The 27,755-nt window shown below is 42.8% G+C and overlaps 2 protein-coding genes across 2 annotated transcripts in view; both read right to left on the bottom strand.

Moving 5' to 3' along the window:
* The window catches only part of LOC120043693 (connector enhancer of kinase suppressor of ras 2-like), a 74,914-nt gene extending 52,575 nt beyond the window's left edge, over positions 1 to 22,339 (bottom strand). The window contains exons 1-5 of the mRNA XM_038988243.1: positions 22,276 to 22,339; positions 18,599 to 18,762; positions 15,447 to 15,649; positions 2,734 to 2,821; positions 2,427 to 2,468 (exon numbers count right to left, since the gene is read on the bottom strand). Coding sequence (XP_038844171.1) covers positions 2,427 to 2,468; positions 2,734 to 2,821; positions 15,447 to 15,649; positions 18,599 to 18,762; positions 22,276 to 22,339 — 561 coding nt within the window. The remainder of the gene's footprint in view (positions 1 to 2,426; positions 2,469 to 2,733; positions 2,822 to 15,446; positions 15,650 to 18,598; positions 18,763 to 22,275) is intronic.
* Positions 22,340 to 24,240: 1,901 nt separating this feature from the next.
* Positions 24,241 to 25,781, bottom strand: LOC120044279 (TLR adapter interacting with SLC15A4 on the lysosome-like). The gene is made up of 2 exons (XM_038988886.1): positions 25,656 to 25,781; positions 24,241 to 25,471 (listed from the first exon to the last, which is right to left on the bottom strand). The coding sequence occupies exons 1-2, from the start codon at positions 25,777 to 25,779 to the stop codon at positions 24,780 to 24,782; spliced, it is 816 nt and encodes a 271-aa protein (XP_038844814.1). The 5' UTR covers positions 25,780 to 25,781; the 3' UTR covers positions 24,241 to 24,779.
* Positions 25,782 to 27,755: the final 1,974 nt, after the last annotated feature.

Below are 27,755 nucleotides of genomic sequence, written 5' to 3' on the forward strand. Positions count from 1 at the left end.
TCTATTGTGAGCATCGGGATCGTGCATCATTTCCTGGAGTTCAAGAGTACCACTTTTCTGGTGTAGGACAAAGAACCAACTGGGAATGTAGTGAGGGGGAAAAAAACAATACATAAGTTTACATACACTTAGGTTGGAGTCATTAAAACTCGTTTTTCAACCACTCCACAAATTTCTTGTTAACAAACTATAGTTTTGGCAAGTCGGTTAGGACATCTACTTTGTGCATGACACAAGTAATTTTTCCAACAATTGTTTACAGAAGGATTATTTCACTTATAATTCACTGTATCACAATTCCAGTGGGTCAGAAGTTACATACACTAAGTTGACTGTGCCTTTAAACAGCTTGGAAAATTCCAGAAAATGATATCATGGCTTTAGAAGCTTCTGAGAGGCTAATTGACATCATTCGAGTCAATTGGAGGTGTACCTGTGGATATATTTCAAGACTTACCTTCAAACTCAGTGCCTCTTTTCTTGACATCATGGGAAAATCAAAAGAAATCAGCCAAGACCTCAGAAAAATGATGAACGTACTTTGGTGCGAAAAGTGCAAATCAATCCCAGAACAACAGCAAAGGACCTTGTGAAGATGCTGGAGGAAAGAGGTACAAAAGTATCTATTTCCACAGTAAAACGAGTCCTATATCGATATAACCGAAAGGCCGCTCAGCAAGGAAGAAGCCACTGCTCCAAAACCGCCATAAAAAAGACAGTTTAAAGGCAATGCTACCAAATACTAATTGAGTGTATGTAAACTTCTGACCCACTGGGAATGTGATGAAAGAAATAAAAGCTGAAATAAATTATTCCCTCTACTATTATTCTGACATTTCATATTCTTAAAATAAAGTGGTAATCCTAACTGACCTAAAACAGGGAATTTTTACTAGGATTAAATGTCAGGAATTGTGGAAAACGGAGTTTAAATGTATTTGGCTAAGGTGTATGTAAACTTCCGACTTCAACTGTAAGTGTCATGATAATATCGTATTGTGAGGTCCCTGTCAATTCCTAGCCCTAATGACAGAGCGCATGGAGTCACTCTCTTCTCCTCTTGCCTGTGTTTTAGAGCAGAAAGAATAGAGCACTGCATGCAATTATCTGAGAATCTGACCCGCTTTTTAATGAGCGATTCTTTGGCTTATTCATCATCTGAGACACACATGGCATTCTTCAAAGGCAAGCTACGGCTCGTCATCCTGGGTTTAACAAGCTGAGGAGTAAAGGGGTCCTTATTGCTCTATGCAGCACTGTATTAGCAGCACTGGAGACTGTCATGTGCTTCAGATGTCATGTCGAATGTACTGTATGTTGGTTTCTATTACTGCCACAAGTAGCACAGCGGCTAGAACTGGCTAGCTACAGTGACACAGCCATGACTTTCCATCGATTCCCTTAGTCTCCAATCGCTCTCTCTCTCTCACTCGCTCTCTCTCTCTCTCACACACAGACACACACACACACAGACTGACAGACAGACAAACACACATCTGGCCTGTACATAGTTTGTCCTAGCTTCTCTCTCTCTCTCTCTCTCTGTCTAATTGCTGTAGGCAGGAATGCCCGTGGGAGCAGCAGGGAGGTTCTGCATTATTCAACACAGACTGCCAACCAAAGGCCTTAAAACTGCGGCTTTAGAGAAATACACAGGCAGACTCACACACTCTTATTAATAACCCAAACCCTCTTCTTCCATAGTGCTGCCTGCCTGGCGATGAGGAGGCAGCATGTGACTGCATTATCACATGTTCAAGTGTGGGCATGTGCCCTAAATAAAGTAGAGTGTGTGTGTGTGTGTGTGTGTGTGTGTGTGTGTGTGTGTGTGTGTGTGTGTGTGTGTGTGTGTGTGTGTGTGTGTGTGTGTGTGCGTGCGTGCGTGCGTGCGTGCGTGCGTGCGTGCGTGCGTGCAAACAATGTGTAAAGATTCATTGGTGTTTCAAAATCATTGACCAACATATTGTTTGATGATTTATATGCCACTGTTATTTTGAAAACATTTGTTCATTTGTGTCATGTGTAACCTTTATCATAACTAATGTTTTTTTATCTTATGACTGTAAATAAGATGGTAACACTTTTTTGGGATAGTCCATCTGTAGATGCTCTACAGACTATCTACAGACTATCAATAACATGTCAACTAACTATCTACAAACCCTATCCTTACCCCTAACCTTAACCCTTATCCTAACCCTAAACCTAACCCTGACCCTAAGCCTAGGCAAAACCCTTACCCTAACCTGTATTCTAAACCAAACCATAACCTTAGCAAGCAGTTGCTAATCAACAGATAGCTTGTTGATATGTGTGTGACCAATAAGTTTTGTGTAAGGTGCCAGTTAATGGTTGATAGGAAGATTTGTGGATCCTTGTGTGTCTTTGTGAGCAGTAAACCACATGAAAAAAGACTCAAAACTCACCACATGAAGAATCTTGTTTTCTGTCTCATACACCGTGCAGTCCTGCAAGACAATTAAAAACCAGTTAGAGAAAAAAAACTGATCGCAAGTTTAGTGTAATGTATTTAGTTGGCAGACTGTCTATTGAGAGTGTTTAAAGGGAAGTTATTTTCAGTAGGCCATCTATTCCTGACAAAACTTTAACAGAAGTATAACATTGAGGTATAACATTGAGGTACGTAGCTAGGTGTTCTTTGAGAGAAATATTGATGCAATAGTATCTAGTTAATAAAATTCCCTAACCTTTTCCTACCCCTGGACAACTCACCTGTTGTACTATGGTGGTTAACTCCAAGCACAGTTGAACAATGTTGTTCTTTAGTAAGGAGTACTCTGTCACACTGACAAATGGGGATCTGGCAGGAGGGAAGAAAGTACAATATGTAGAGTTCAGAGACATTAAAAAATAAAATCTTGCATTAGCCCTCTCCAACAACTTTACAATGAAAGAGAACCATTATATAAACTATAAAACACATGCAAATGAAGTTCCTCTGTGAATATTTTGTTTTTCTAAAGTGCTATTTATAACATATGGAGACGGACCCTACGGAGCATAGCGCAGTGTCGCAATATCGTTTTTCGTCACAAAAGGGGCGGCTCCTTGTAGCACGCTTTAACATTCTACTTATTCCCGTGCCACATGAAAATGCTAACGTGCCATATCATTCCTTGCATAGCCATAGGGGAAGTGTTGTGTAGGCAATGAAGCTTGCTTGGTTCCTTGATCTGATCTATAGGGTATGCATCAAAGTAACCTTCACTGAACAAAAATTTTAACGCAACCTGCAACAATTTCAAATGTTTTACTGAGTTACAGTTAATATAAGGAAATCAGTAATTTTAAATGAATTTATTAGGCCCTAATCTATGGATCACACATGACTGGTAATACAGATATGCATCTGTTAGTCACAGATACCTTTAAAAAAAGTAGGGGCATGCTATGGATCACACATGACTGGTAATACAGATATGCATCTGTTAGTCACAGATACCTTTAAAAAAAGTAGGGGCATGGATCAGAATACCAGTCAGTATCTGGTGTGACCACCACTTTCCTCATGCAGCGCGACACATCTCCACCATGGGGCAAGCTGTTCACAATGTTGACATCAGCAAACCGCTCGCCCACACGACAACATACACTCTGTCTGCCATCTGCCCGGTACAGTTGAAACCATGATTAATCCGTGAAGAGCACACTTCTCTAGCGTGCCAGTGGTCATCGAAGGTGAGCATTTGCCCACTGAAGTCAGTTACGACGCCAAACTGCAGTCAGGTAAAGACCCTGGTGAGGACGACAGGCACGCAGATGAGCTTCCTTGAGACAGTTTCTGACAGTTTGTGCACAGTTTCATCAGCTTCTCGGGTAGCTGGTCTCAAACGATCCCGCAGGTGAAGAAGACAAATGTGGAGGTCCTAGGCTGGCGTGGTTACACGTGGTTGTGAGTTGTGAGGCCGGTTGGACATAATGCCAAATTCTCTAAAACAACGTTGGAGGCGGCTTATGGTAGAGAAATGTACATTAAATTCTCTGGCAACAGCTCTGGTGGGCATTTCTGCAGTCAGCATGCCAGTTGCACGCTCGCTCAAAACTTGAGACATCTGTGGCATTGTGTTGTGTGACAATACTGCACATTTTAGAGTGGCATTTTATAGTCCCTAACACAAGGTGCACCTGTGTAATGATCATGTTGTTTAATCAGTTCCTTGATATTCCACACCTGTCAGTTACATGGATTATCTTGGGAAAGGAGAAATGCTCACTAACAGAGATTTGTACACAACATTTGAGAGAAATAAGCTTTTTGTGCTTACGGAAAATTTCTTTGCTCTTTTATTTCAGCTCATGAAACATGGGACCAACACTTTACATGTTGCGTTTATATTTTTGTTGAGTATATTTTGCATTGATAAATCAATATAATCTCAGTGACTGTTTAAACAATAAACCAAACAATATTGTGGCCTTATTAGAATCCCCCCAAAATGTATTTTGTTTAGAAGTGATAATGTTATTCTAGACTATTTGAAAACATAAAAATAGATAGCCATGTGACATATTTTGCTGATATGGGACCGAATAAATTGAAGCAGCTTATCAAATTGGGATAATGTTGTAGGTTACAATGGCAAGTATAAGTATTTGCCCGGACATATTTTTTAACTATTAATCAGATTATTTCACATGCCGATGTGGGAAGCTAAAAGGCTAGCTAACGTGCAGTGTTTAGCCAACTTGCTAGTAAGGGAAGACAACAAGACCAAGCCCTTGAGCAAGGCACTTAACCCCCGCACAACAACAGCTCCCCGGGCACCCACACCTCTCCAAAAAAAGACGGTAAACAGTACCAGTTAAAAGTTTGAACACACCTACTCTTTCAAGGTTTTTTTTATTTTTACTATTTCTACAATGTAGAATAATAGAGAAGACATAAAAACTATGAAATAGCACATATGGAATCATGTAGTAACCAAAAAAGTGTCAAAATATATTTCTTCAATGTAGCAACGCTTTGCCTTGATGACAGCTTTGCACACTCTTGGCATTCTCTCAGCCGGCTTCATGAGGTAGTCACCTGGAACGCATTTCAATTAACAGCTGTGCCTTGTTAAAAGTTAATTTGTGGAATGTCTTTTCTTCTTAACGCGTTTGAGCCAATCAGTTGTGTCGTGACAAGGTAGGCGTGGTATACAGAAGATAGCCCTATTTGGTAAAAGACCAAGTCCATATTATGGCAAGAACAGCTCAAATAAGCAAAGAGAAATGACAGTCCATCATTACTTTAAGACATGAAGGTCAGTCAATCTGGAAAATTTAAAGAACTTTGAAAGTTTCTTCAAGTGCAGTCGCAAAAACCATCAAGCGCTATGATGAAACTGGCTCTCATGAGGACCGTCACAGGAAAGGAAGACCCAGAGTTACCTCTACTGCAGAAGATAAGTTCATTAGAGTTAACTGCACCTCAGATTGCAGCCCAAATAAATGCTTCACAGGGTTCAAGTAACAGACACATCTCAACATCAACTGTTCAGAGGAGACTGCATAAATCAGGCCTTTGTGGTCGAATTGCAAAGAAACCACTACTAAAGGACACCAATAAGAAGAAGAGACTTGCTTGGGCCAAAAAACACAAGCCATGGACATTAGACCGATGGAAATCTGTCCTTTGATCTGATGAGTCCAAATTTGAGATTTTTGGTTCCAACCTCCGTTTCTTTGTGAGACTCAGAGTAGGTGAACGGATGATCTCCGCATGTGTGGTTCCCACCATGAAGCATGGAGGAGGAGGTGTGATGGTGTAGGGGTGCTGTTGACCCTGTCTGTGATTTATTTAGAATTCAAGGGACACTTAACCAGCATGGCTAACACACAGTGGAGGCTCATCAGAGGAGGAAGGGGAGGACCATCCTCAGCGAAATTTTATAAAAATAAAAATTGTGAAACATTAAAAAAGTTATCCTTTTTAGATAAAACTATACTAAATATATTAATATTTCACCAAATAATTGATTAAAATGCACTGTTTTGCAATGAAGGTCTACAGTAACTTCAACAGCACTATCTGGGGTAGCACCATGGTGTAGCCAGAGGACAGCTAGCGTCCGTCCTCCTCTGGCTACATTGACTTCAATACAAAACCTAGGAGGCTCATAGGCCTCACCCCCTTCCATAGACATGGTAATTATAACCACTTCCGGAGGACGTCCTCCAACCAATCAAAGATTTTGCAGTATAAACTGACATGTTGTCCATCCAATCATAGAATTAGGATCAGAGAATGAACCTAAGCTGTGTTCGAATACCCATACTAACATACTATATACTACATACTTAATGAGTATATACTACATACTATATACTATTAGTTCATTTTAGTATACTGTAAACAAACAGTATCCTTTCAGTTGAGCGTATTAGCTCTTCGCCTGTCTACGGGAAGTTGATGCTGTTGCTATGCAACCTCTTGCAAGCTAGTTAGCATAACAAATGACTAGTTAGACATTTTACGACTTCGGGTGTGTTCTTAAATTCAATCTGGAGTGCCAGAGTGCGCTCGTAAATTCAGTGCGTTTCGCTCTCGGAGCACACACTGGACGCTCGGGCCGAGGAGTAGGGTTGATTTGAGCGTTCTGACCTTACAACGGCAGTCAAGCACCCAAGCTAACGTTGGCTAGCTTGCTAGCTACTTCCATACACAAATGAGACCACTGACCATTTTACTCGCCCTAGCAGAGCTGGTTAGACAGTTTTCATGTTATCCAGAGCAGTGGTGACTGTAACTGTGCTACGGGCAACAATTTAATTATGCTTTTTTTGCTGCCATTTACTGACAACGGCCATATTCAACGGGTGTTGAGCTCTCGTAAATTCAATATGCTGCATTCTGGTACACCCAGGCGAGAGTGCTCTGAAATTGGAGTAACGTTAGATAGCCAGCGCGAATTTACGAAAGCACCCGAAAGTCCATTGAGAACGCACAACGACTATACCATTTAGCTAAGCTAAAAATGACAGGAAAAATCAAGTCAATAAATGTTGGGTAGTTAGATAGCCTAAAATTAATATACTGGCAAGTTTGATGTATAAGTAGCCAACTAACATTAGGTAGATAGCTAACATACTAGTACATACCGCTGTAATGATATGCTATGTGGTTGGTAAGGACAGCGTAGCTAACAAATTGTCAGCCAACATAATGTGTAAGGTAACTTATTTGAAAAGTAATTACTTTATTACATTGTTCAACATTTTCTTAACATTTGTCATAATTAGTTAAAGCAATGTATCCGCTCTCGTTGTACTTCGGCTGCATATTTTCCGCCATTTTCTTCAAATCTGAGAACAATGTGAAGCCACACCCATTTCCGTATGAATTGCATTATGCGCCCTAAAGTACAGAAATAGTGTCCTCTGCGTGTATACTTCATGTTTTGGCTAATTTAGTACGACATCCGGGAACTTTTGGCATACTAACTATATCCATACTATGACCAATAAGCATACTATATACTCAATTCGTATCACAAATAGTACAGTTAGTGTGGTTAGTAGTTAGCTTCAATGCCATACAACTCTCCTTCTGTGGCCTCCAATTGCTCTTAAATACAAGTAAAACTAAATGCATGCTCTTCAACCGATCGCTGCCTGCACCTGCCCGCCCGTCCAACATCACTACTCTGGACGGTTCTGACTTGGAATATGTGGACAACTACAAATACCTAGGTGTCTGGTTAGACTGTAAACTCTCCTTCCAGACTCACATCAAACATCTCCAATCCAAAGTTAAATCTAGAATTGGCTTCCTATTTCGCAAAACAAAGCATCCTTCACTCATGCTGCCAAACATACCCTTGTAAAACTGACCATCCTACCGATCCTCGACTTCGGCGATGTCATTTACAAAATAGCCTCCAATACCCTACTCAAAAAAATTGGATGCAGTCAATCACAGTGCCATCCGTTTTGTCACCAAAGCCCCATATACTACCCACCACTGCGACATGTACGCACTCGTTGGCTGGCCCTCGCTTCATACTCGTCGCCAAACCCACTGGCTCCAGGTCATCTACAAGACCCTGCTAGGTAAAGTCCCCCCTTATCTCAGCTCGCTGGTCACCATAGCAGCACCCACCTGTAGCACGCGCTCCAGCAGGTATATCTCTCTGGTCACCCCCAAAACCAATTCTTCCCTCCAGTTCTCTGCTGCCAATGACTGGAACGAACTACAAAAATCTCTGAAACTGGAAACACTTATCTCCCTCACTAGCTTTAAGCACCAGCTGTCAGAGCAGCTCACAGATTACTGCACCTGTACATAGCCCATCTATAATTTAGCCCAAACAACTACCTCTCCCCCTATTGTATTTATTTATTTATTTATTTAGCTCCTTTGCACCCCATTATTTCTATCTCTACTTTGCACTTTCTTCCACTGCAAATCTACCATTCCAGTGTTTTACTTGCTATATTGTATTTACTTCGCCACCATGGCCTTTTTTTGCCTTTACCTCCCTTATCTCACCTCATTTGCTCACATTGTATATAGACTTATTTTTCTACTGTATTATTATTGACTGTATGTTTGTTTTACTCCATGTGTAACTCTGTGTTGTTGTGTGTGTCGAACTGCTTTGCTTTATCTTGGCCAGGTCGCAATTGTAAATGAGAACTTGTTCTCAACTTGCCTACCTGGTTAAATAAATGTGAAATAAATAAAATAAATTAACACGCTGACCAGACCAGACACGTGCGCGAGCGTCGCAAAATAAATTTAGAAAGCCATGTTATTCAATTATTGCACCCACACTGCTCGCTCGCGCCAACGAGTGTCTGCGTTACCAAGGGCTAAAATAGAAGTCATTCCTATTTCTGACGCAGATCGCGCTGAAAGTCCTGCCTCTCCCATCTCCTCATTGGTTTATAGAAGCAGGTACCCACGTGCCATCTCCTCATTGGTTATACCCATGTGGGTGATTGAAAGACGAACTTTGTTGCCGGTTGTCGTGGTAATACAATGAAAGTTTAGATGCGATCACCATATAAGTTCAAAGATGAAAAAGCCTGGAAGGAGGAGAGATGACTAGAAACGATTCGGTTGGCCGTTTTATGTGTGGATTAATTGTCGGAGTAGAGGTCCTGACACAGCGGTTGCATTAAGAACACGTGTATCTTTAATTCTATGTAAAACATGTATCTTTCATCAAAGTTTATGATGAGTATTTATGTTATTTAACGTGGCTCTCTGCAATTTCTCCGGATATTTTGGAGGCATTTCTGAACATGGCGCCAATGTAAACTGAGATTTTTGGATATAAATATGAACTTTATCGAACAAAACATATATGTATTGTGTAACATGAAGTCCTGTGAGTGTCATCTGATGAAGATCATTAAAGGTTAGTGATTCATTTTATCTCTATTTCTGCTTTTTGTGACTGCTGTCTTTGGCTGGAAAAATGGCTGTGTTTTTCTGTGATTTTGCGGTGACCTAACATAATCGTTTGTGGTGCTTTCGCTGTAAAGCCTATTTGAAATCAGACACTTTGGTGAGATTAACAACAAGATTACCTTTAAAATGGTATAAAATACATGTATGTTTGAGGAATTTGAATTATGAGATTTCTGTTGTTTGAATTTGGCGCCCTGCACTTTCACTGGCTGTTGTCATATCGATTGCAGCCATAAGAAGTTTTAAAGTCCATTTGTGTGTCAGGAGAAAATGTGAATATGTTCAAATTTAGTTTATATTCAAAATTGGGCTGGCTAGGCTGCCTATACATTTTTAATCCAAAATAATTAACTGGAATGAATCAATCAACTTAATAGTGATGATGTGAGTAATTTTTTTATTAGGCCTACAGTTGCATAGGCCTGCATATTACAAACATGCATAAAGCAAGCTCAGCCCTGTGAGTTCTATTGTCTATCAGTTGTTGTCTATCTGTCTGGGTAGAGGAAATCCCCCTCCAAATCTAGTCTAAATTAACAAATATAAGGTAGCTGCAGTTTGACAGGGTTTTCATCCCCCCAGGGCCAGGAGGTTTTTTCAGGAGTTTTTTAAAACCATGTGACCTGATTAGGACAAACCGGTTGCATCATAGCCCATATGAAACCTTTTTACAACTGATTAATCACTGTCATACCTTATAAGGTCCAGAGTTTTTCTAGTTAGGTTAACATAAAAGGAAAAACTCTAGGCCCAAGGATGTAAAAATTGCCCCACCGCTTTGGGACCTAACTGAAGCCACATCTCCTGTGCGCGCTCATCCAATGGCACATTGAATGTTTCCCCTCCAAGCACTGCGAGTGCACCTATCAATTTTCTCTCTTTACTGTATGTAGAGTCAATCACCTACACAATCGCATTATTACACATCAATGATTTTACTCCTAGCTTGGACTAACTCATTCTTGGCTCTTTTGTCTAACTATGTAGTGTGTTGTGTTATTGTTTTTTGTCTTCTCAGTCAAATCCTGTCCTACACTGGTCAAGCCTCTGAACACCTCAACTCATGCCTCATACCCTCATTCAATCACCGCTGTGATCCCTTTCCAACACTGTGTAAGTAGCCCTCTCATTCCCATTCCCCATAATATTGTACTATAAACGTCTTTATTAAATACTTTAGGATAAAATAATTAGTCTTTGGTGATTTTTGAAACACACTTTGTCTTCTCCATGCACACTTTGTCTTCTCCCATCCTCCTCAATTATTCAAGTCACCAGCGTCCACAGCATTCTGCAGCGATACGCCATCCCATCTGGTTTACGCTTAGTGGGATTATCATTTGTTTTTCAACAGGACAATGACCCAACACACCTCCAGGCTGTGTAAGGGCTATTTGACCAAGAATGAGAGTGATGGAGTGTTGCATCAGATGACCTGGCCTCCACAATCACCTGACCTAAACCCAATTGAGATGGTTTGGGATGAGTTGGACCGCAGAGTGAATGAAAAGCAGCCAACAAGTGCGCAGCATATATGGAAACTCCTTCAAGACTGTTGGAAAAGCATTCCTTATGAAGCTGGTTGAAAGAATACCAATAGTGTGCAAAGCTGTCCTCAATGCAAAGGGTGGCTACATTGAAGAATCTAAAATCTATTATATTTTTGTTATATTTGTTTAACACTTCTTTGGTTACTACATGATTCCATATGTGTTATTTCATAGTTTTGATGTCTTCACTATCATCCTACAATGTAGAAATTAGTAAAAATTAAGAAAAGCCCTTGAATGAGTAGGTATGTCCAAACTTTTGACTGGTACTGTATGTACAGTGTATTCGGAAAGTATTCAAACCCCTTGACTTTTGACACATTTTGTTACGTTACAGCCTTATTCTGAAATGTATTAAATTATTTTTTCCCCTCATCAATTCACACACAATACCCCATAATGACAAAAAGAAAACAAGTTATTAGACATTTTTGCTAATTTATACAAAATTAAAACAGAAATAGCTTATTTACATAAGTATTCAGACCCTTTGCTAAGAGACTCGAAATTGAGCTCAGGTGCATCCTGTTTCCATTGATCATCCTGAGATGTTTCTACAACTTGATTGGATCCACCTGTTGAAATTCAATTGATTGAACATGATTTGGAAAGGCACACACCTGTCTATATAAGGTCCCACAGTTGACAGTGCATGTCAGAGCAAAAACCAAGCCATGAGGTCGAAGGAATTGTCCGTAGAGCTCCGAGACAGGATTGTGTTGAGGCACAGTTCTGGGAAAGGGTACCAAAACATTTCTGCAGTATTGAAGGTTCCCAAGAACACAGTGACCTCCATCATTCTTAAATGGAAGAAGTTTGAAACCACCAAGACTCTTCCTAGAGCTAGCCGCCCGGCCAAACTGAGTAATCGGGGGAGAAGGGCATTGGTCAGGGAGGTGACCAAGAACCCGATGGTCACTCTGATAGAGCACCAAAGTTTCTCTGTGGAGATGGGAGAAACTTCTAGAAGGACAACCATCTCTGCAGAACTCCACCAATCAGGCCGTTATGGTAGGTTGGCCAGATGGAAGCCATTCTACAGTAAAAGGACAATGACAGCCTGCTTGGAGTTTGCAAGGCACCTAAAGACTCTCAGACCATAAAAAACAAGATTCTCTGGTCTGATGAAACCAAGATTGAACTCTTTGGCCTGAATGCCAAGCGTCACGTCTGGAGGAAACAAGGCACCATCCCTAAGGTGAAGCATGGTGGTGGCAGCATCATGCTGTGGGGATGTTTTTCAGCGGCAGAGACTGGGAGACTAGTCAGGATCGAGGGAAAGATGAACGAAACAAAGTACAGAGAGATTCTTGATGAAAACCTGCTCCAGAGCACTCAGGACCTCAGACTAGGGCGAAGGTTCACCTTCCAACAGGACAACGACCCTAAGCACAGAACCAAGACAATGCCAAGACAGCACAGGAGTGGCTTCGGGACAAGTCTCGGAATGTCCTTGAGTGGCCCGGCCAGAGTCTGGACTTGAACCCGATCGAATATCTCTGGAGAGACCTGAAAATGCCTGTGTAGCGACGCTCCGCATCCAACCTGACAGAGCTTGAGAGGATCTGCAGAGAAGAATGGGAGAAACTCCCCAAATGCAGGTGTGCCAAGCTTGTTGCGTCATACCCAAGAAGACTTGATGCTGTAATCGCTGCCAAAGGTGCTTTAAGAAAGTACTGAGTAAAGGGTCTGAATACCTATGTAAATGTAATATTTCCGTTTTTGTTATATTTATACATTTGCTAAAATTTCTAAAAACCTGTTTTTTGTTTTGTCATTATGGGGTATTGTGTGTAGAACTTTGTGGGGGGGGGGGGGCAATTTTAATACATTTTAGAATAAGGCTGTAACGTAACAAAATGTGTCAAAAGTCAAGTGGTCTGAATACTTTCCGAATGCACTGTATGTTTTAAAGGCCAAGTCAAATTTCAGTTGGACCTTGCGTGCTTCATTCAATAGCTAGATATCTCCTGATATCCTGATATCTCCAGGAGTGATAAGTATAATTTGTCTTAATCTGTTATTGTCTAGTACTGTCTTTTTGCTAGCTAGGGCCATCTACTTTAAGTGCTGCCTGTCTTCCCAGTAGCCTACTTGGTGCGTGAACTGATGACTGCTCATAATTTGCAGATGATTTTTAACACAACCAGGATTAAGGGGCAGGGAAATTTGTGACTGTAGTGGTTTTCATAATCAGTGGCTGTATTGGAGGGGGAGTGGTTTCTCCTCGGCAATCAGCAATTAGTACCGGGTGGGGTGCTCTACACCTCTGCAAAGCAATTATTGTTAGTACTTCAGTGTCCCCTGTTTTCTCAGCGGCACCGACAAAGTCCATCGCCGACATAGCCTATCCCTGAAACAAAGACTGTTGCCGAAACAAAGATGGTTCTGCCGAGATTTTCGAGGAAAGATAGAGAGGAAGGCTCCACAACACTCTCGCACTTGATTATTTGACCTAGTATTTACAGATCTCATTTTGCTCTTTTGTAGCGTTGCCAACTATGTGTGTGTGTTTTCTATCCCAGTTCGCTCCTTTCCTTGGAGGCTTTACAGGCGCTCCCCACCTCTTGGCTGCAACCCTTCTAATTCAGTGTACCTTGCATGCACAACCCATGTGGAATTACTGGTCTCTGGCAGCGTTTGTAACTGCCGATCTGCGGTCAAGAACACAGAGTTAATCTCAGCCTATTCAGTCCCTAGAATTTGACGGAGACATGGCTCAACCCAAGAAAACATTGCTACTCCAGCAGCTCCCTCTTCATCTGACTACGTGTTCTCTCATAGTCCGAGAGCATCTGGTCGTCGCGGTGGTGGCACAGGGCTGCTCATTTCTCCTATGTCGAGATGTTCTATTTTTTCCCTCACTCACCTATCCATCTCATTTGAATTCCATGCTGTCACTGTCACTTGTCCACTCAAGCTTAACATTGTTTTCATCTATCGCCCACCAGGTGCCCTTAGAGTTCCTTAATGAGCTTGACACCTTGATAAGCTCATTTCCAGATGATGGCTCACCTCACTTCGTACTGGGTGACTTCAACCTCCTGACGTCTACCTTCGATTAATTTCTTTCCAACTCTTTCTTTCCACTCCTTGCCTCTTTTGACCTCACCCTTTCCCAGTTCCCTCCCACTCACAAGGCCGGCAATACACTTGACCTCATCTTTACTAGAGGCTGTTTGTCTACTAATCTCACTGCAACCCCCCTCCAGGTCTCTGATCACTACTTTGTTTCCTTTTCTGTCTCCCTTTCCTCCAACCCTAACCACTCAGCTCCTACACAGATGGTCATGCGCCGTCACAATCTTCGCTCTCACTCATCTTCTATGCTATCATCGCTCCCGTCTGCTAAATCCTTCTCCTGATTCTGCCTCTTCCACCCTACTCTCCTCCCTTTCCGCATCCTATGACTCGCACTCTCCCCTTTCCTCCCAGCCGGCTTGGCCCTCCCCTCCTGCTCTGTGGCTGAGTGACTCATTGCGAGCTTACAGAGCAGGGCTGCGGGCAGCTGATCAAAAATGTGGGAAAACAAAACTTCTGGAGGACCTATCATCCTTCCATTCCCTCCTCTCTACCTTCTCTTCCTCTGTATCTGCTGCTAAAGCCCCTTTCTATCACTCTAACCCTAAGAAACTCTTTTCCACCTTCTTCTCCCTGCTTAATCCTCCTCCCTCTCCTCCCTCTCCGCGGACGACTTTGTCAACCACTTTGAAAAGTAGGTTGACGACATCCGCTCCTCATTCAGTCTATTGAGCCGACTGGTCCCACTCACACAGAACCACCCTATGACTTGACCTCTTTCTCAATCCCTCTGACGTAAAAGAATAGACAGGTATCCCTTCTTTCTTTTCTTGTCATTTGACTACTACAAATACAAATAATCTTGCTAGTTCATCCATAATAATCTCATCATGTAGTAGGCTAACTGCACTGTATCTGCGAGCTGTTGGCTAGAGCCCATGTACCAAGACCAGAGTGGGCACATTCGCTATATAACGCAACATTTCTGTGACAAAACCGTTAGTAGAGTTGAAAATGCGATGGAAACCCACTTATATTTTCTATTCGGTACATGGGAATTTAACCACAAACGTTTTTTTTATTTGCACTACGTCATCACGCACAGCCTTTTAGCCACAGCAAGTCAATTTGATGGAAAAACATCTCTGGTGGGAAAATGCGCATATTGTTTTATGCAGATTTTAGAATATTCGCATGAAACTCTGTCGCCAATTGGATGGAAACCTAGCTAATAATCCTAAATACGAAAATAGCCTCAAAAAATCACCCTGCTCATATTGAAAGGTTTGGTATCACATTTTAAAATCGAAGTTGACGCAATTGTTGATACAACTACTTCAAATCATGTTAACTACAACAAACATGCTGAGGTTGCAAGAATATCCTCACATTATGACGTTTGGCTGTAACACCCCCCCCCCCCCCCCCCCCCCCAGGGCCGAGGTAACACCCACCTGTCCAGCCAGGCCAGCAGGTTCTTGGCTGCTCCGATAAGGTCCACCACAGAGGTGAGGAAGTCGTTGGGCAGCCTGCGGGAGGCCCTGCCGTCATAATGGCCGCCTCGACGCCTCCCTGTGATGAAGTTTTGTAGGTTCTTTGCTGAAGCATTAAGCTTGTGGGATAGGGTACGCAGGTTCTCAGTCTCCAGTCCATAGTTCTGGAACAAAAAGTACAGTACCCTCATGGTTCAGTACGCTCCCAGAAGTGTTTAACTTTAAAGTTAAGATGTCATTCGTCAAGAAAATGTGGATACAAGGAGAAATAACAGTAACTTGCATGGACATTGTGGTGCCAGTCAACGTTGAATCAGCGCTGTTTCCACGTCATTTCAAGGAAATGAACCAACGCGGATTATACATTGAATTGACGTCTGTGTCCAGTGGGGTCCTTGTATTTGAAAGCTCATACAAAACAGTGCTATAGCAAATGTATAGTGGATATAAGATCTAAATGGCAGAGATAAATAGAGACAAAGTCCCTCCAGTAATATAATCTCATCTTTACCTCTTCATTTATCCACCAAACCAGGTTGACTGAGCTGTATCTTTTTGATCAAGTTATTCAAGTAAACATAAATGGATGATTGCCTCATCAGAGACACAATAAAGACCACTCATCTGCTACACTTTCGTTAAAGTGTACAGAGCATCATGCCGTATTCCACTCTAACCGGAATGTAGGTTGTGTGTGTACGTAACTCGTCACAATGGTGTGTCTGTTGGAGATGTGTGCCTGTGTGTGAATAGCTGTCTCTCATTCTGCGGGTCTTGTTAGCAGTCATCGCTGTCACCATGGAGAAATGCCTCCTTCCTGTCTAACTCACGACTATGTAGCTTAGCCAGCCCGGTTGCCATGGTGACTCCTGGCTTTGTCACTCTTAATTACACCGAGCCCAGTGTTTCCATAGCTCCTTCTTCCCTTATTGATTTTCCTCTTGCTTCATTAAAAATATCAAAGTAATGCGCTGCTTTCTGATAGCCTTTATGGGGGCTTCTCCATCACTAGTCGGTTATATACGTCAATGCAGAGGATGACAAGACAAAAGGCGGGTGAGAATTAAATATACTTTACATTCATAGACATATGCTAAGCAGCACTATAATAAGGCCTTGTCTTGGCAGTCGACCCACTGTAGAGGAAACACACTATTATGCTGCTAGGTGGTGGTGAGTACTGACCAGCTCAGCCATTTCCCTGCTATCTCCTTCCAGTGAGCCATTCAGGCAGAGAGAGGCTTCACTGCATGGAGAGGACACTTTCCTCTGATTGCTGTAATGTAATGGGAGTAAAACCCCAGTTGCATCAACAACTCAGCAGCAGAGCTCTGTCTCTGTCTGTCTGGTCACTGCCGACTGATGAACAATTATCTAACTCCCAGCAACAAGCAACCCTCAGTTTGATGTCAAAGTGAGTCAGCAGTCACACTGACACTAAGCCAGTATATTCTTTCAATCCATCACACTCCCATAATCAACCCACGAAGGAGAGATTCGTTCCTAAAATGTATCTGTTGAGAGGCTTGTCTTTCGCAAGCAGAGCAGAGAGACTGACATCTATTCAGTTGACATCCATTTTGGACGGGCCATGTGATAAGGCTGTGTGTGTGTGTGTGTGTGAGTGAGTGGGTGTGTGTCCTGTCCCTCCCGGCCCCTCCACCTGCAGCTCTCCCCCAGTGCAGTCATTACTCATGTCAGCCTCCTCTCAGCAGTGACGCAATGTTCGGCTCTAATGCACTCTGCCAGGATCAATGGGGACATGTCCCAGCAGCCAATGAGAATCACAGCACATCACCATGCTGGAGATGAGATGCAGAACACACACTATACTGTGTTAACGCATATGCACACACACACACACACGTTCACGTACTCAAACACACACACTCACACAGTCACACACCTATATTATAGCCCCCTATGTGAACAATCCAGTCTTCTCAACATTCACACACACACAAATCAAATTCTGACACACACACACAGGCAGCCCCCACCGGACCGTCTAACTAACAGACATAGATTACATGTGTGTGGGTGTGGAGATGTTGGCCAGACAGGGTTTCAGGCAGTCCAGGCACGTTTCCCAAGCCTCTAATGATGCTCTGCTGCGGGCCGCTCTGTCACAGCGAATCATACACTAACCTCAGCTAGCTCCACACACGCCGCACACACAGGCAGCCCCACACACACACACTCCCTCCCAGCTGCTGCTTTCTAGGCCTATGGATCCATTACCAGCCCAACAGCGAGGACGTGTGCTGTGTGGCCCCTCTCTGATTCAGTCAAATCAATACACAGCTCTTAGCTTGCTCTAACAGGGCTCTTCCCAGGCCCACGCCTGACTCTCTCTGTATGACTCATCATACACCAAGGCTAACGACACCCACTTCATGCCACCCTTACTTATGTACACAGCACAGGCTCCTGCCGCTCCACCTCTATCTGCCCGTACAAGGATATATCACCAATGAATCTGAATTAGCCTTTAGCTCCAACGGACACAAATCATCGCCTTAGCCTTTATAGCCTTGTTTACTGAGCACTGTACCTGACCCTCCCCTACTCAGCAAATAACATTGATGACGACTGTAGATGAAACACATGTTGTTTTTTATAATAAAAGGACACTTTTTACTGAACTTCAATCTTGTCTGTCATGCCTTTTTATTTATTTTACATTTATTTAACTAGGCAAGTCAGTTAAGAACAAATTCTTATTTTCAATGACGGCCTAGGAACAGTGGGTTAACTGCCTTGTTCAGGGGCAGAACGACAGATTTGTACCTTGTCAGCTCGGGGATTCGATCTTACAACCTTTCAATTACTAGTCCAACGCTCTAACCACTAGGCTACCCTGCCGCCTTGCCATGCCTTGTCTGTCAAATGGTGCACAAACAGATCTGGCAACTGGGCTAGCTGGACATCTCCTGCATGTCTACTGTGTTCTTCCAGTTCAAGCACCTTGACTGCACTGGCTTGGTTGCACTGGAAGTCATCGATAGTAAAGTTGTTCCATCATGTCTGTGCACCAGATCTCGAACTCCACATTCCTATCTCCTGACCATCCTTCCTGACTCCAACTCTTTATGTCTAGAACGACTACTCACCAGAGCACAGAGTAGGTCCACAGCCTCCAGGATGAGCTCCTGGTGTCCAATGCGGGTGACCCCCAGCTCCTCCAGCTCCTGATGAGTGATGTGGAGCAGCTGCTCCCCATTGATCTTCTCTCGCTCAAAGTTCTTAATGTACTGCTGCAGACAGTCATCCAGGCCTGCATGGGGGACAGACAAGAGAGCATGAGGGGGGAAACTTAAGCACACCTTTGTTCTAATAGTGTGTATTTGTCCCCTTTACAGTCAACATCCAAGTCATTTGCTAGGTGTATAGGATGTGGATTGTGCTGGTTTATATACCTTTCAAAGGCATAAATATGACAGAGCTTTATAACATGCAGTGTGACTGGCAGATTCAGAGTAATTGCTGTAATAAAAAATATGCATATCAAACCCCTACCGAGCTACTAAAAAAGTATTTTCCATTTCAGTCACTTTGTGTGTTAGTTCCTACATAATACCAGAAGCATGCTTCCAACCATAAACATGTTCCAAGTCCTGAGTGTGCTCTTACCCTCTAAGCAGAGAGAACAGACTTTTCTTTCAACTACAGAGAACTGAGCAGATCCAGTCTACCAGTTGACCTGCTCTTTGTGTAGAACAGAGCAGAACGGGAGCAGAGAGAAATGGGACTGGTCTAGGAAATCAACTGCTCTCACCACATCGTATTAAAGCCATCCTTATCAGAGCACAGCAGAGCCACACAGACACACAGAGTCCTCTGCAGCATTCTGTGTTGGAGCCATGTACAGCGGGCCAGGCGGCACAGAGAGAGCGACAGAGAGAGAGGAGCCCAGATAGTAGCAGAGCAGACTAGCAGAGTCTCGGCTTTCAACCACAGCATCCATCCATGGCTCCCGGGAGATGAGTCATCTCCGGCCGCGGAGCGGAGCGGGCCACAGCACAGAGCTGACCCACATTACACACACTGGCTGGGCCATGTCAACACCACAGCACACACACATCCATGGACACAGGCATTCAACGGGACAAATTAGCCTAGGTAGATCAAAGGATGGTACATTCAAAGACATATGCTGTATCTAGATGGCTCTGCATAGTCTGCATAGTCAGGTGAATCATCTGAACTAAGTTCCCCATTTGTATGTGGCAAACACTTGTCTTGCCGTGTTGTGTGCTGCTGCCTAGTCCTCTGTTTCTCCGAGCACACAGACAGGTCCGTAGCCTTGAGACAGGTCCGTGGCCTTGAGACAGGCCCGTGGCCTATGTTCGTGGGAGTGAAATTTATGAAAGCATGATTGCGCAAGTGTGTGTGTGGTGTTTCTTTGTGTGTGCATGTGTGTGCGCACACGTTCATGTATCCATCTAATGATCATGAATGGCTGCTTTCATTTGAGAGCTTGCTGCTTGTGGGATTTCCATTATGTTGCTTTCCTCTAGCTATCAAGGCTCCATGGCAACAGTTGCCGGGTGACCAAGAGGTAAGCCCCCTTGAAGAAGTGAATTATCAGCAGTACTTCATTATTGCCCTCAGACCTATCATAAAATGAAATAAGACAGGTATCTAATATTCATTCTAAATTACATTTTACCCAAGGGAATAATCCTGAGCCCTCAATGCCCTCATAAACTGGTCAGTCCCTCCCTCTTACTCTCATGGGCATTGAACCTACTCTCATACACAGCAAATAGTTGTTATGAAATAGATGCAGTACAGTTCAACTAGCTTGCCAACTGCTCTACCTCGAGCCACAATGTTGGAACGTAGTATCAATGTAAGGCAGCATTACCAAGGCAGGTTCGCTGTCCATGGTGCTAGTTTGTCTTGAACGCCTCAATTGATGCATTGGTGTGTGTGCATACTTGTGTAGGTAACGTCTAATATTTAGATTTTGTTCTTTGTAACAACAAGTGCAAACCCCTAATCATAAAATTACATTTTCACAATTATAGGATCTCTATTGCCCTAATGATCTTTCCTTTATAAAAATCAGGTGAGAAGCAACAGTCTCTATTGAGTGGAGTTCCCCTTTTACTTTACGACTGTGTCCACTGACCAACTCTCAAAAACCCCTCAAGAAGAAGAGAGCCAAAGTAGCAAATAGCATACCAATAGTATCCTGTGTGAATATTCTTTACAGCTGTGGCAGCACAAAGACATTTCTCAACTGTCCTATCAGCATCCTCTGTCTCAACTTTCATATGACAACAGATGACATAGATGTCACTTGTCTATGCACTTCCCATGGTGTTTGGTGTGGAGGATTTGAGACTGAACTGAAGTTCCTAGTTGTGTTGTGTATCAGCTGCACAGAAGTTGTGCCGTAGGCGAGCCCTGCCCTTGGTGCGAAGGCTGGAGACACATCTGTGACAGTGGCGCCAGAGGCAAGCACGGCTGTGCACTTCTGGACTGACACTTGGCTGGCATAAACTATTGTGTACAGTACGTGGGAAAACATAAACCATGTCTGTGTTGACACATCACAGCTACGTTAGTTGGATGATAGTAGACCTAAAATAAATCCCTGAGCCCTGGTGAGAGAACGTTAATAAATCAAACTTGTGCTCGGATGTTAATAGGTCTTTCTTTGGAACATTATTTAACCATTTAGATAAGCATTCAGCTCCTCATCCTCATTTTTTTCTAAATGAAGGATGAAAATAAAGAATTTGTTGTCAGTCAGCGTCTCACCTTCAGAATGACAGAAGTCTGCCACTACTAAAGTAACGGTGCCCACAATTTGTTTATGGCAGGTAATATAGCGCAACAATCGTTTTGTCATCCATTTGGTCTTACCTAAGTGTTATTTCACCTCAGCTGTACTGTTGGCCAACACAATAATAAAAACAACTATAGGTAAGTATGTTTTCTCTCATAAAAATCTTAATGTTATGGCAGATAGTGGAGAATTTGACTAATACTCTTGAACATAAGGCATCTTTAAAACATACTGAACAGCATAACGCCAACCATTTTGAATTCAGTATAACAGCATATCTAAAAGATCAAATTGACTACTGTGTTGCAAAAGCTGCTGTACAGTTCAATTACCTTGCAACCTGCAATATGTTCCCTATCCATATCCACAATGCTGAATTTCAGTATCAATGTAGTAATGTGAATCATTGTCTAGGTCAACACATTATCAGATGAAATAGGTTCGCTGTCCATGGTTCTAGTTTTGCGAATACCTCAATTGTTGCCAACACTTCTTCAACCTGTGTGTGTGTGTGTGTGTGTGTGTGTGTGTGTGTGTGTGTGTGTGTGTGTGTGTGTGTGTGTGTGTGTGTGTGTGTGTGTGTGTGTGTGTGTGTGTGTGTGTTTGAAAGAGAGAGTGTGTGAGAGAGAGAGAGACAGAGAGAGCACCTGTCTTTATGGTATGAGGTAATCTAAATGTGAACATTATATAGGTCAACTGATTGTTTTACACGTAATGCGTTGGCCTCAGTATCTGGTTGGTGGTCTAGAAATGCGTAGCCTATCAGGCCAGGGTGATAATTACACTAAATAGCGCTTCCATCAGGGTTGGATACACAAAATGGCTCACGTTCAATGTTTCAATGCAAAGAATAGCACCGTTTTAGCTCAAAACACCTCCATTGAACCATTAATTTAGAGAAAATAGAAAAGATGTGCACATATCCATGTTAGTCGTTTCCAAATGTACTCTGTCAAGCAAATTAAAATAAACATGTTGTATAAGCATTACCTTTCATCCAATCCAGCACTTGCTTGGGTGTCCATTTGCTTATAGGTTCCATCACCAGAGCCATCATCGATGTCTTTAAATCCTTCAAACGAGGACTTGATCGAGCGTGAAAATCGTGTTAAAAATCAGAAATGTTGTATCGGTATACAAGAGAACACATAGCATAGGTGCACCTTACTGGGTAAAGGCATGGCTGGTGACAGTATCCTGGGTAAGGAATGCGATGGTGCAGTCCACGCGCTCACAGAAACGACTCCCCCGCCCATCTCTCTCTCTCGCCCTCTCTCTCTCCCTCTCTCTCTCTCTCTCACACACACACACACAAAAGTACCTGCCGACCACTGTGTAGAGAAAGAAGCGAGTCTCTCTCTGAGTGAGAAAGTCTTGCAACCCCTCCCTCCCCTGCACACCGCAGCATCACATGCTTCGTTCCAGAGACAGAAGGAATGGTGCAATAATACATAATTACCTGACGCCTTTATAGAGAAGCAATGGCAGCTGAGCGTGATGCATTATATTTCGATTGAACATTTCTGTTAAATATAATATCTCCAATTATAATACCGTTATTATCCGAAATATGTTCAACTCCTTAACTGACGTCATTTCCAGCCCATTTGAGTTGGAACCGAAACGAATCTATTGTGTTTTAACCAATAGAAAACTAGTGATGCTTGCATCAAGCCTGTATGGATACAGTATGGGGGGAGACCATATGAAACTGGGTCACCCTGCAATTAAAGTAACGATTCTAAATTGAAATAATAATTATAAAACAAAACATGAAAGACACAATTGATTGTCCAGGTCGTTTTTTAAAAGTTAGTTACAAAATACCTCAGTTACTATAAAACCACATCACATCATGACAAATGGTGGGATGTGTGCTAATTAATCACTTCTTTCTGAAGTCCCCATGCTTTATTATTAGGAAAATAAATGTAGTACATAATTATTGAGCTATAGTCAAATGAACTATTACAACTATAATCAACTATTTATGGTGTGTGCACACTGTATGAGCCTGTGTCCCACTATGATATGGTTAATAATTCAGTCCTTGCTATGCTGGGCAGCATGATGACACATCTTTACCTAATACGGTACCTGCTAAGCCTGTTACTGACTCTTTGAAGATCTGGCCATTTCTTGTATCTTTATTCAAGTCTCTCCATAGGTTTCACTTCATGGTGATAAATGGAATAAACCTCAATATTTTCTTCTGGAAAATGATCAGAGGTATGGGAATAGTCACACACACTCACACACCCACACATACACACACAAACATGGCCACCACTCTCCCTAACCATTACCCTCTCCTCTGCTGCTCCAACAGTGCCATGCTAATAGTCCTTGGCATGGCTGCTGTATGACCCAGTGGCTCCCGACAGGGTGTGAAGTGGTGGCATTGGCTCTCACTCCTGACACACACTGGTTTACTGTTAATCCTCTCAGTCTAGTTCCCAAGCAGCATGCCACTATGATCACTAGCAATATCCAGATTGTCCATCATTGCCTACCCCTAGACTAAACATGTGCTTAATGCTGTTCAATACTGTTTTCCACATTAGATGCACCCAACGGAAAGAAAAATGCATGCATACCTAACACATGCTATCACATAGTCACACTCACGTAAACCCTGACAGCCATACATCCCTGCTGAGAATTCTGAAATTAACCTACCCACAAGTCATGCCAGCGATCCAGATAGATATTTTACAAACTAAGATCAAGAGGCTCACTCAGGCAAAATATCAACCCACCATGGCTAAACCAGTAGGTGTATATTATAGCCAATTGCAACCCCCATTCCAATGGCCAATACAGTTTTTTCTCCACAAGACATGACTGCAATAATTCAGTTCTTTAGCATATTAATATTGATTATTTATTCAGTCAGTCGCATTCAAGATTAAAACGCATTAGAAATGTGGCACAGCATGATATGTTTATCTGGCACAGATGTTGTGTAATATGCTTTCTTGTCAAAGTGCAATGTGGCACTTGCAGTAAACATGCAATGCTTATGTATTACAGCAGGTGGCAATATTTTCCTGCTTTGACAACCAAGATAGGAAAATAGCTTTTTTCTTTGGCGTTTTGTAAGTCTGTGTTTAAAACAATATCATTTCAAATCAGCAGTATCTGTGAGGAATAATTTCTCAGAAACAAGATTCTTTATAAGATCAGCTCACAGTTCCCTGTTTTTCTACTCTTTGTCTTTAAACTCGAAAGCTTGACATTGTCTCAGGCACCCAAGCATGACAATATAGCAACTGGTTGCATTTATATAGTAAATATTTTGGACATTGTGGCATTTTCTAAAGATATTTCTTTCAACAATTTAACAAAATGAGGGGATCTCCTTCCCAACTATCAATTGAATTTTCCCCTTGAAAGCAATACAGCTGACCACCAAGTATAGATTCAGTGGAATGCTTTAGCATTGTCAAGTACGTTAGAGTTGGCAGACAAAGTAGAAATACTGCTGGTTTCAGTCAGGTGGGCTTCTTCCTGGGTTCAGGGTTGGGGATGCGTAGGTTGGAGATGCGCAGGTCGGGAGAGCTGAAGTTGGAGCTGGCCACAGTGCAGGTGCTGAGGTAGTGGATGACGATGCTCTGGGCTGTACTGGAGTCTAGGCCATGGTCCTGACAGAGATACTGGCTGAGCTGCTTCACTGGTTCTGGTACCAGGCCCTGGGGAGGGGTCTGGACCAGGGGAGAGCTGCCCCGCGCCAGGCTGTCCTGCATATGCTGTCTGTACACCTCCAGCAGCTTACTCTCCAGGTAGCCGTTCAGCATGGAGTTGGACAGAGGTTCCCTGTTCAGGGTGATGATGCTGCTGTCTATGACCAGGTTACCCTCATCCTGCAGGGTCTGGGACTCCACCTGTACCCCAGGCCCCACAGGCCCTGTGGGTTCCAAGGACTCCAGCTCTCCCAGGTCCTGAGATTGAAGAAGTGGCCCTTGGAACACCTCACTCTCCAGCCGCAGGCTCATTGAACTCCTGTTTCCCACATGGTCTCCTCTGAGCTGCAGGTCAGGGTAGTCTTTGCAGAAGGTGGTGCAGCACCAGGAGCGATAGAGCTCCAGGTCACCATAGTCGTCACTGTGGCTATTGGGGATGGTGAGGGCATCACTGGGCCTGGTTGTCGCTCTAGGACCAGACGGCACCAGGCCTTCCATGTTTTCTGTGCAGCCCACACACCAGAAGCACATTTTTAAATTTGACGTATTCAATCAAAAATTAATGAAATGATTAAACATTGTACTCATGCCTGGATGCACTTAATCTCATATGACCCTTCTAAAATGCAGCATAGCCAACTGATCCAGCGAGGCATGCAGTATTTCAGACAAATCCAAAATGCTTACCTAACATTGAACCTTGGTTCAGAATGATATTGGGAGCAGGGTGTGGTGGACGTTCCTGAGCCTTTGTGGAATCACAATCCTCTTTCCTGTACCTGAAGACTCTGATGAAGGCTTCTCCCAACATGACAACCACTACACAACAGTGCATATTATCTCAACACAACATAGCAGCAAACCACACCAACTAGCACTTTCAATTGTGTATTTCCACAGATTTTATTCCAGGACTAGCATTAATCTGGTTCCAGGAAACCACCCCAAAGTATTATGCTACCATGACATAGTTTATCAGGCTCGAAATATAAATAAATACTCAGATTCTCTTGCCAGATCACATAAAACATAAATAGTATAAAACACAGGACAGGTGCTGAGAATATCCCTACCTCTGTTTTTACAATAGATGATGTTTTCTTCAGTCTGTCCACTAATACAAGGTTTACAAGTTAGCTACAGATGTCTCTGACTGGTAAGCAGCCACGGTATTGTGCTGTCCCTATTTGTACAGAGCATCTGAGTAGCAAATGTTAAAAACAGGAAGTATTGTCAGAAATAAAGTGAGAACACTCACTACCCCTGCTCTTCAGCTGCTGCCTTCTGTGATGTGACACATCAGTTTTAGAATGTAAGGAGAACTGAAACAATATGTGACGCGGTGGCGGTCGGTGCCGTTTAAGGTGAGGGAGGACGATTATATTTTTTATGCGCATGGCCTTATTTATTTTACAGCATATTGGATGACTGTCATTCATATTCCATTCACGCAGCTCAGTGTAACATCAATAGGCGTCACGGCCGATGCTGGAAGAAATGGACCAAAGCGCAGCGTGGTGAGCGTACATTACTTTTTATTTTGGAATGACGCCAACAAAAACAATAAACAATACAAAACGACCGTGAAGCTTTAGGGCTATAGTGCCACAAACAAAGACAACTTCCCACAACGAAAGGAGGGCAAAAGGGCTATCTAAGTATTGTTCCCAATCAGAGACAACGATAGACAGCTGTCCCTGATTGAGAACCATACCCGGCCAAAACATAGAAATAAAGAAACATAGAAAACAAAACATAGAATGCCCACCCCAAATCACAGCCTGACCAAACCAAATAGAGACATAAAAAGGCTCTCTAAGGTCAGGGCGTGACAATAGGTTTAGGCTACTACATGATGCTGGAATTTTCCATATATCCATCATGAGGTTGCTACAACATAGCCTATGAATGAAAGTTTACAATGTAGGTGCATAGGCCAAGAGAAAAATTTGAGTAATCAAGGTGACAGACAGTGACACATTTAACACCACCTTGCACACTCTTGCCTGCATCTAGCTAATCTAGGGTGTAATCATTAGTCCAACAGTTACAAATGAGAGTTTCTTTTGGACAAATTCAGGTATGTTTAGCCCCGTTTGGTTCCGTTTAAGAAACGTTTTTCAACAGAATCGACAGAATTAATACACCCCTGATCACATGCATAACACAGTTCACTTTCATAGCAGCCACATACAAACAGCATGACCACATAATTCTTTCTCGCATCTACACGCTCTCCTCCTCTCACCTTTTCCCTTCGTTTGTGGACTTCAGCGCACAACAAATCAGCTGTCTGTGACCAGGCTAAAAACCCTTTCCAAGTCAAACCTTAATATCATAACCACTACACACAGCCTACATCGCTGTCACAATATTAGCTAACGTCATAGTCAACATAGCTACTAGAACTAAGGTGTTAGTAAACCCGCTACGATTATGCAGTACAGTCAGCAAGCAATTTAGCAGTTACACCGGCAGGCCCCGGTGGTAATAAATAAAATAAAAGGCTTGGACTTGGAAGAGTTCCAGTGTTGGATAGCCGTAGCCTGCTAGCTAACATGGCATTCCTGTTTGAGCCGGGTGCTTGAGTAGGCTAAACTAGCTTCTTCCGGAAGTTGTCATAATTACTGTGTACGTCTATGGAAGAGGATGTGAACCATGAGCCTCTTAGGTTTTGTATTGAAATCAATGTACCCAGAGGTGGATGGAAACTAGCTGTCTTCCAGCAACACCATTGTGCTACAAGAATAACAAGGAAACTGGTTAAGAATAAGATAGACAGAGTAG

Source organism: Salvelinus namaycush, chromosome 3 (assembly GCF_016432855.1).
Source record: "Salvelinus namaycush isolate Seneca chromosome 3, SaNama_1.0, whole genome shotgun sequence".
Classification (NCBI taxonomy): Eukaryota; Metazoa; Chordata; class Actinopteri; order Salmoniformes; family Salmonidae; genus Salvelinus; species Salvelinus namaycush.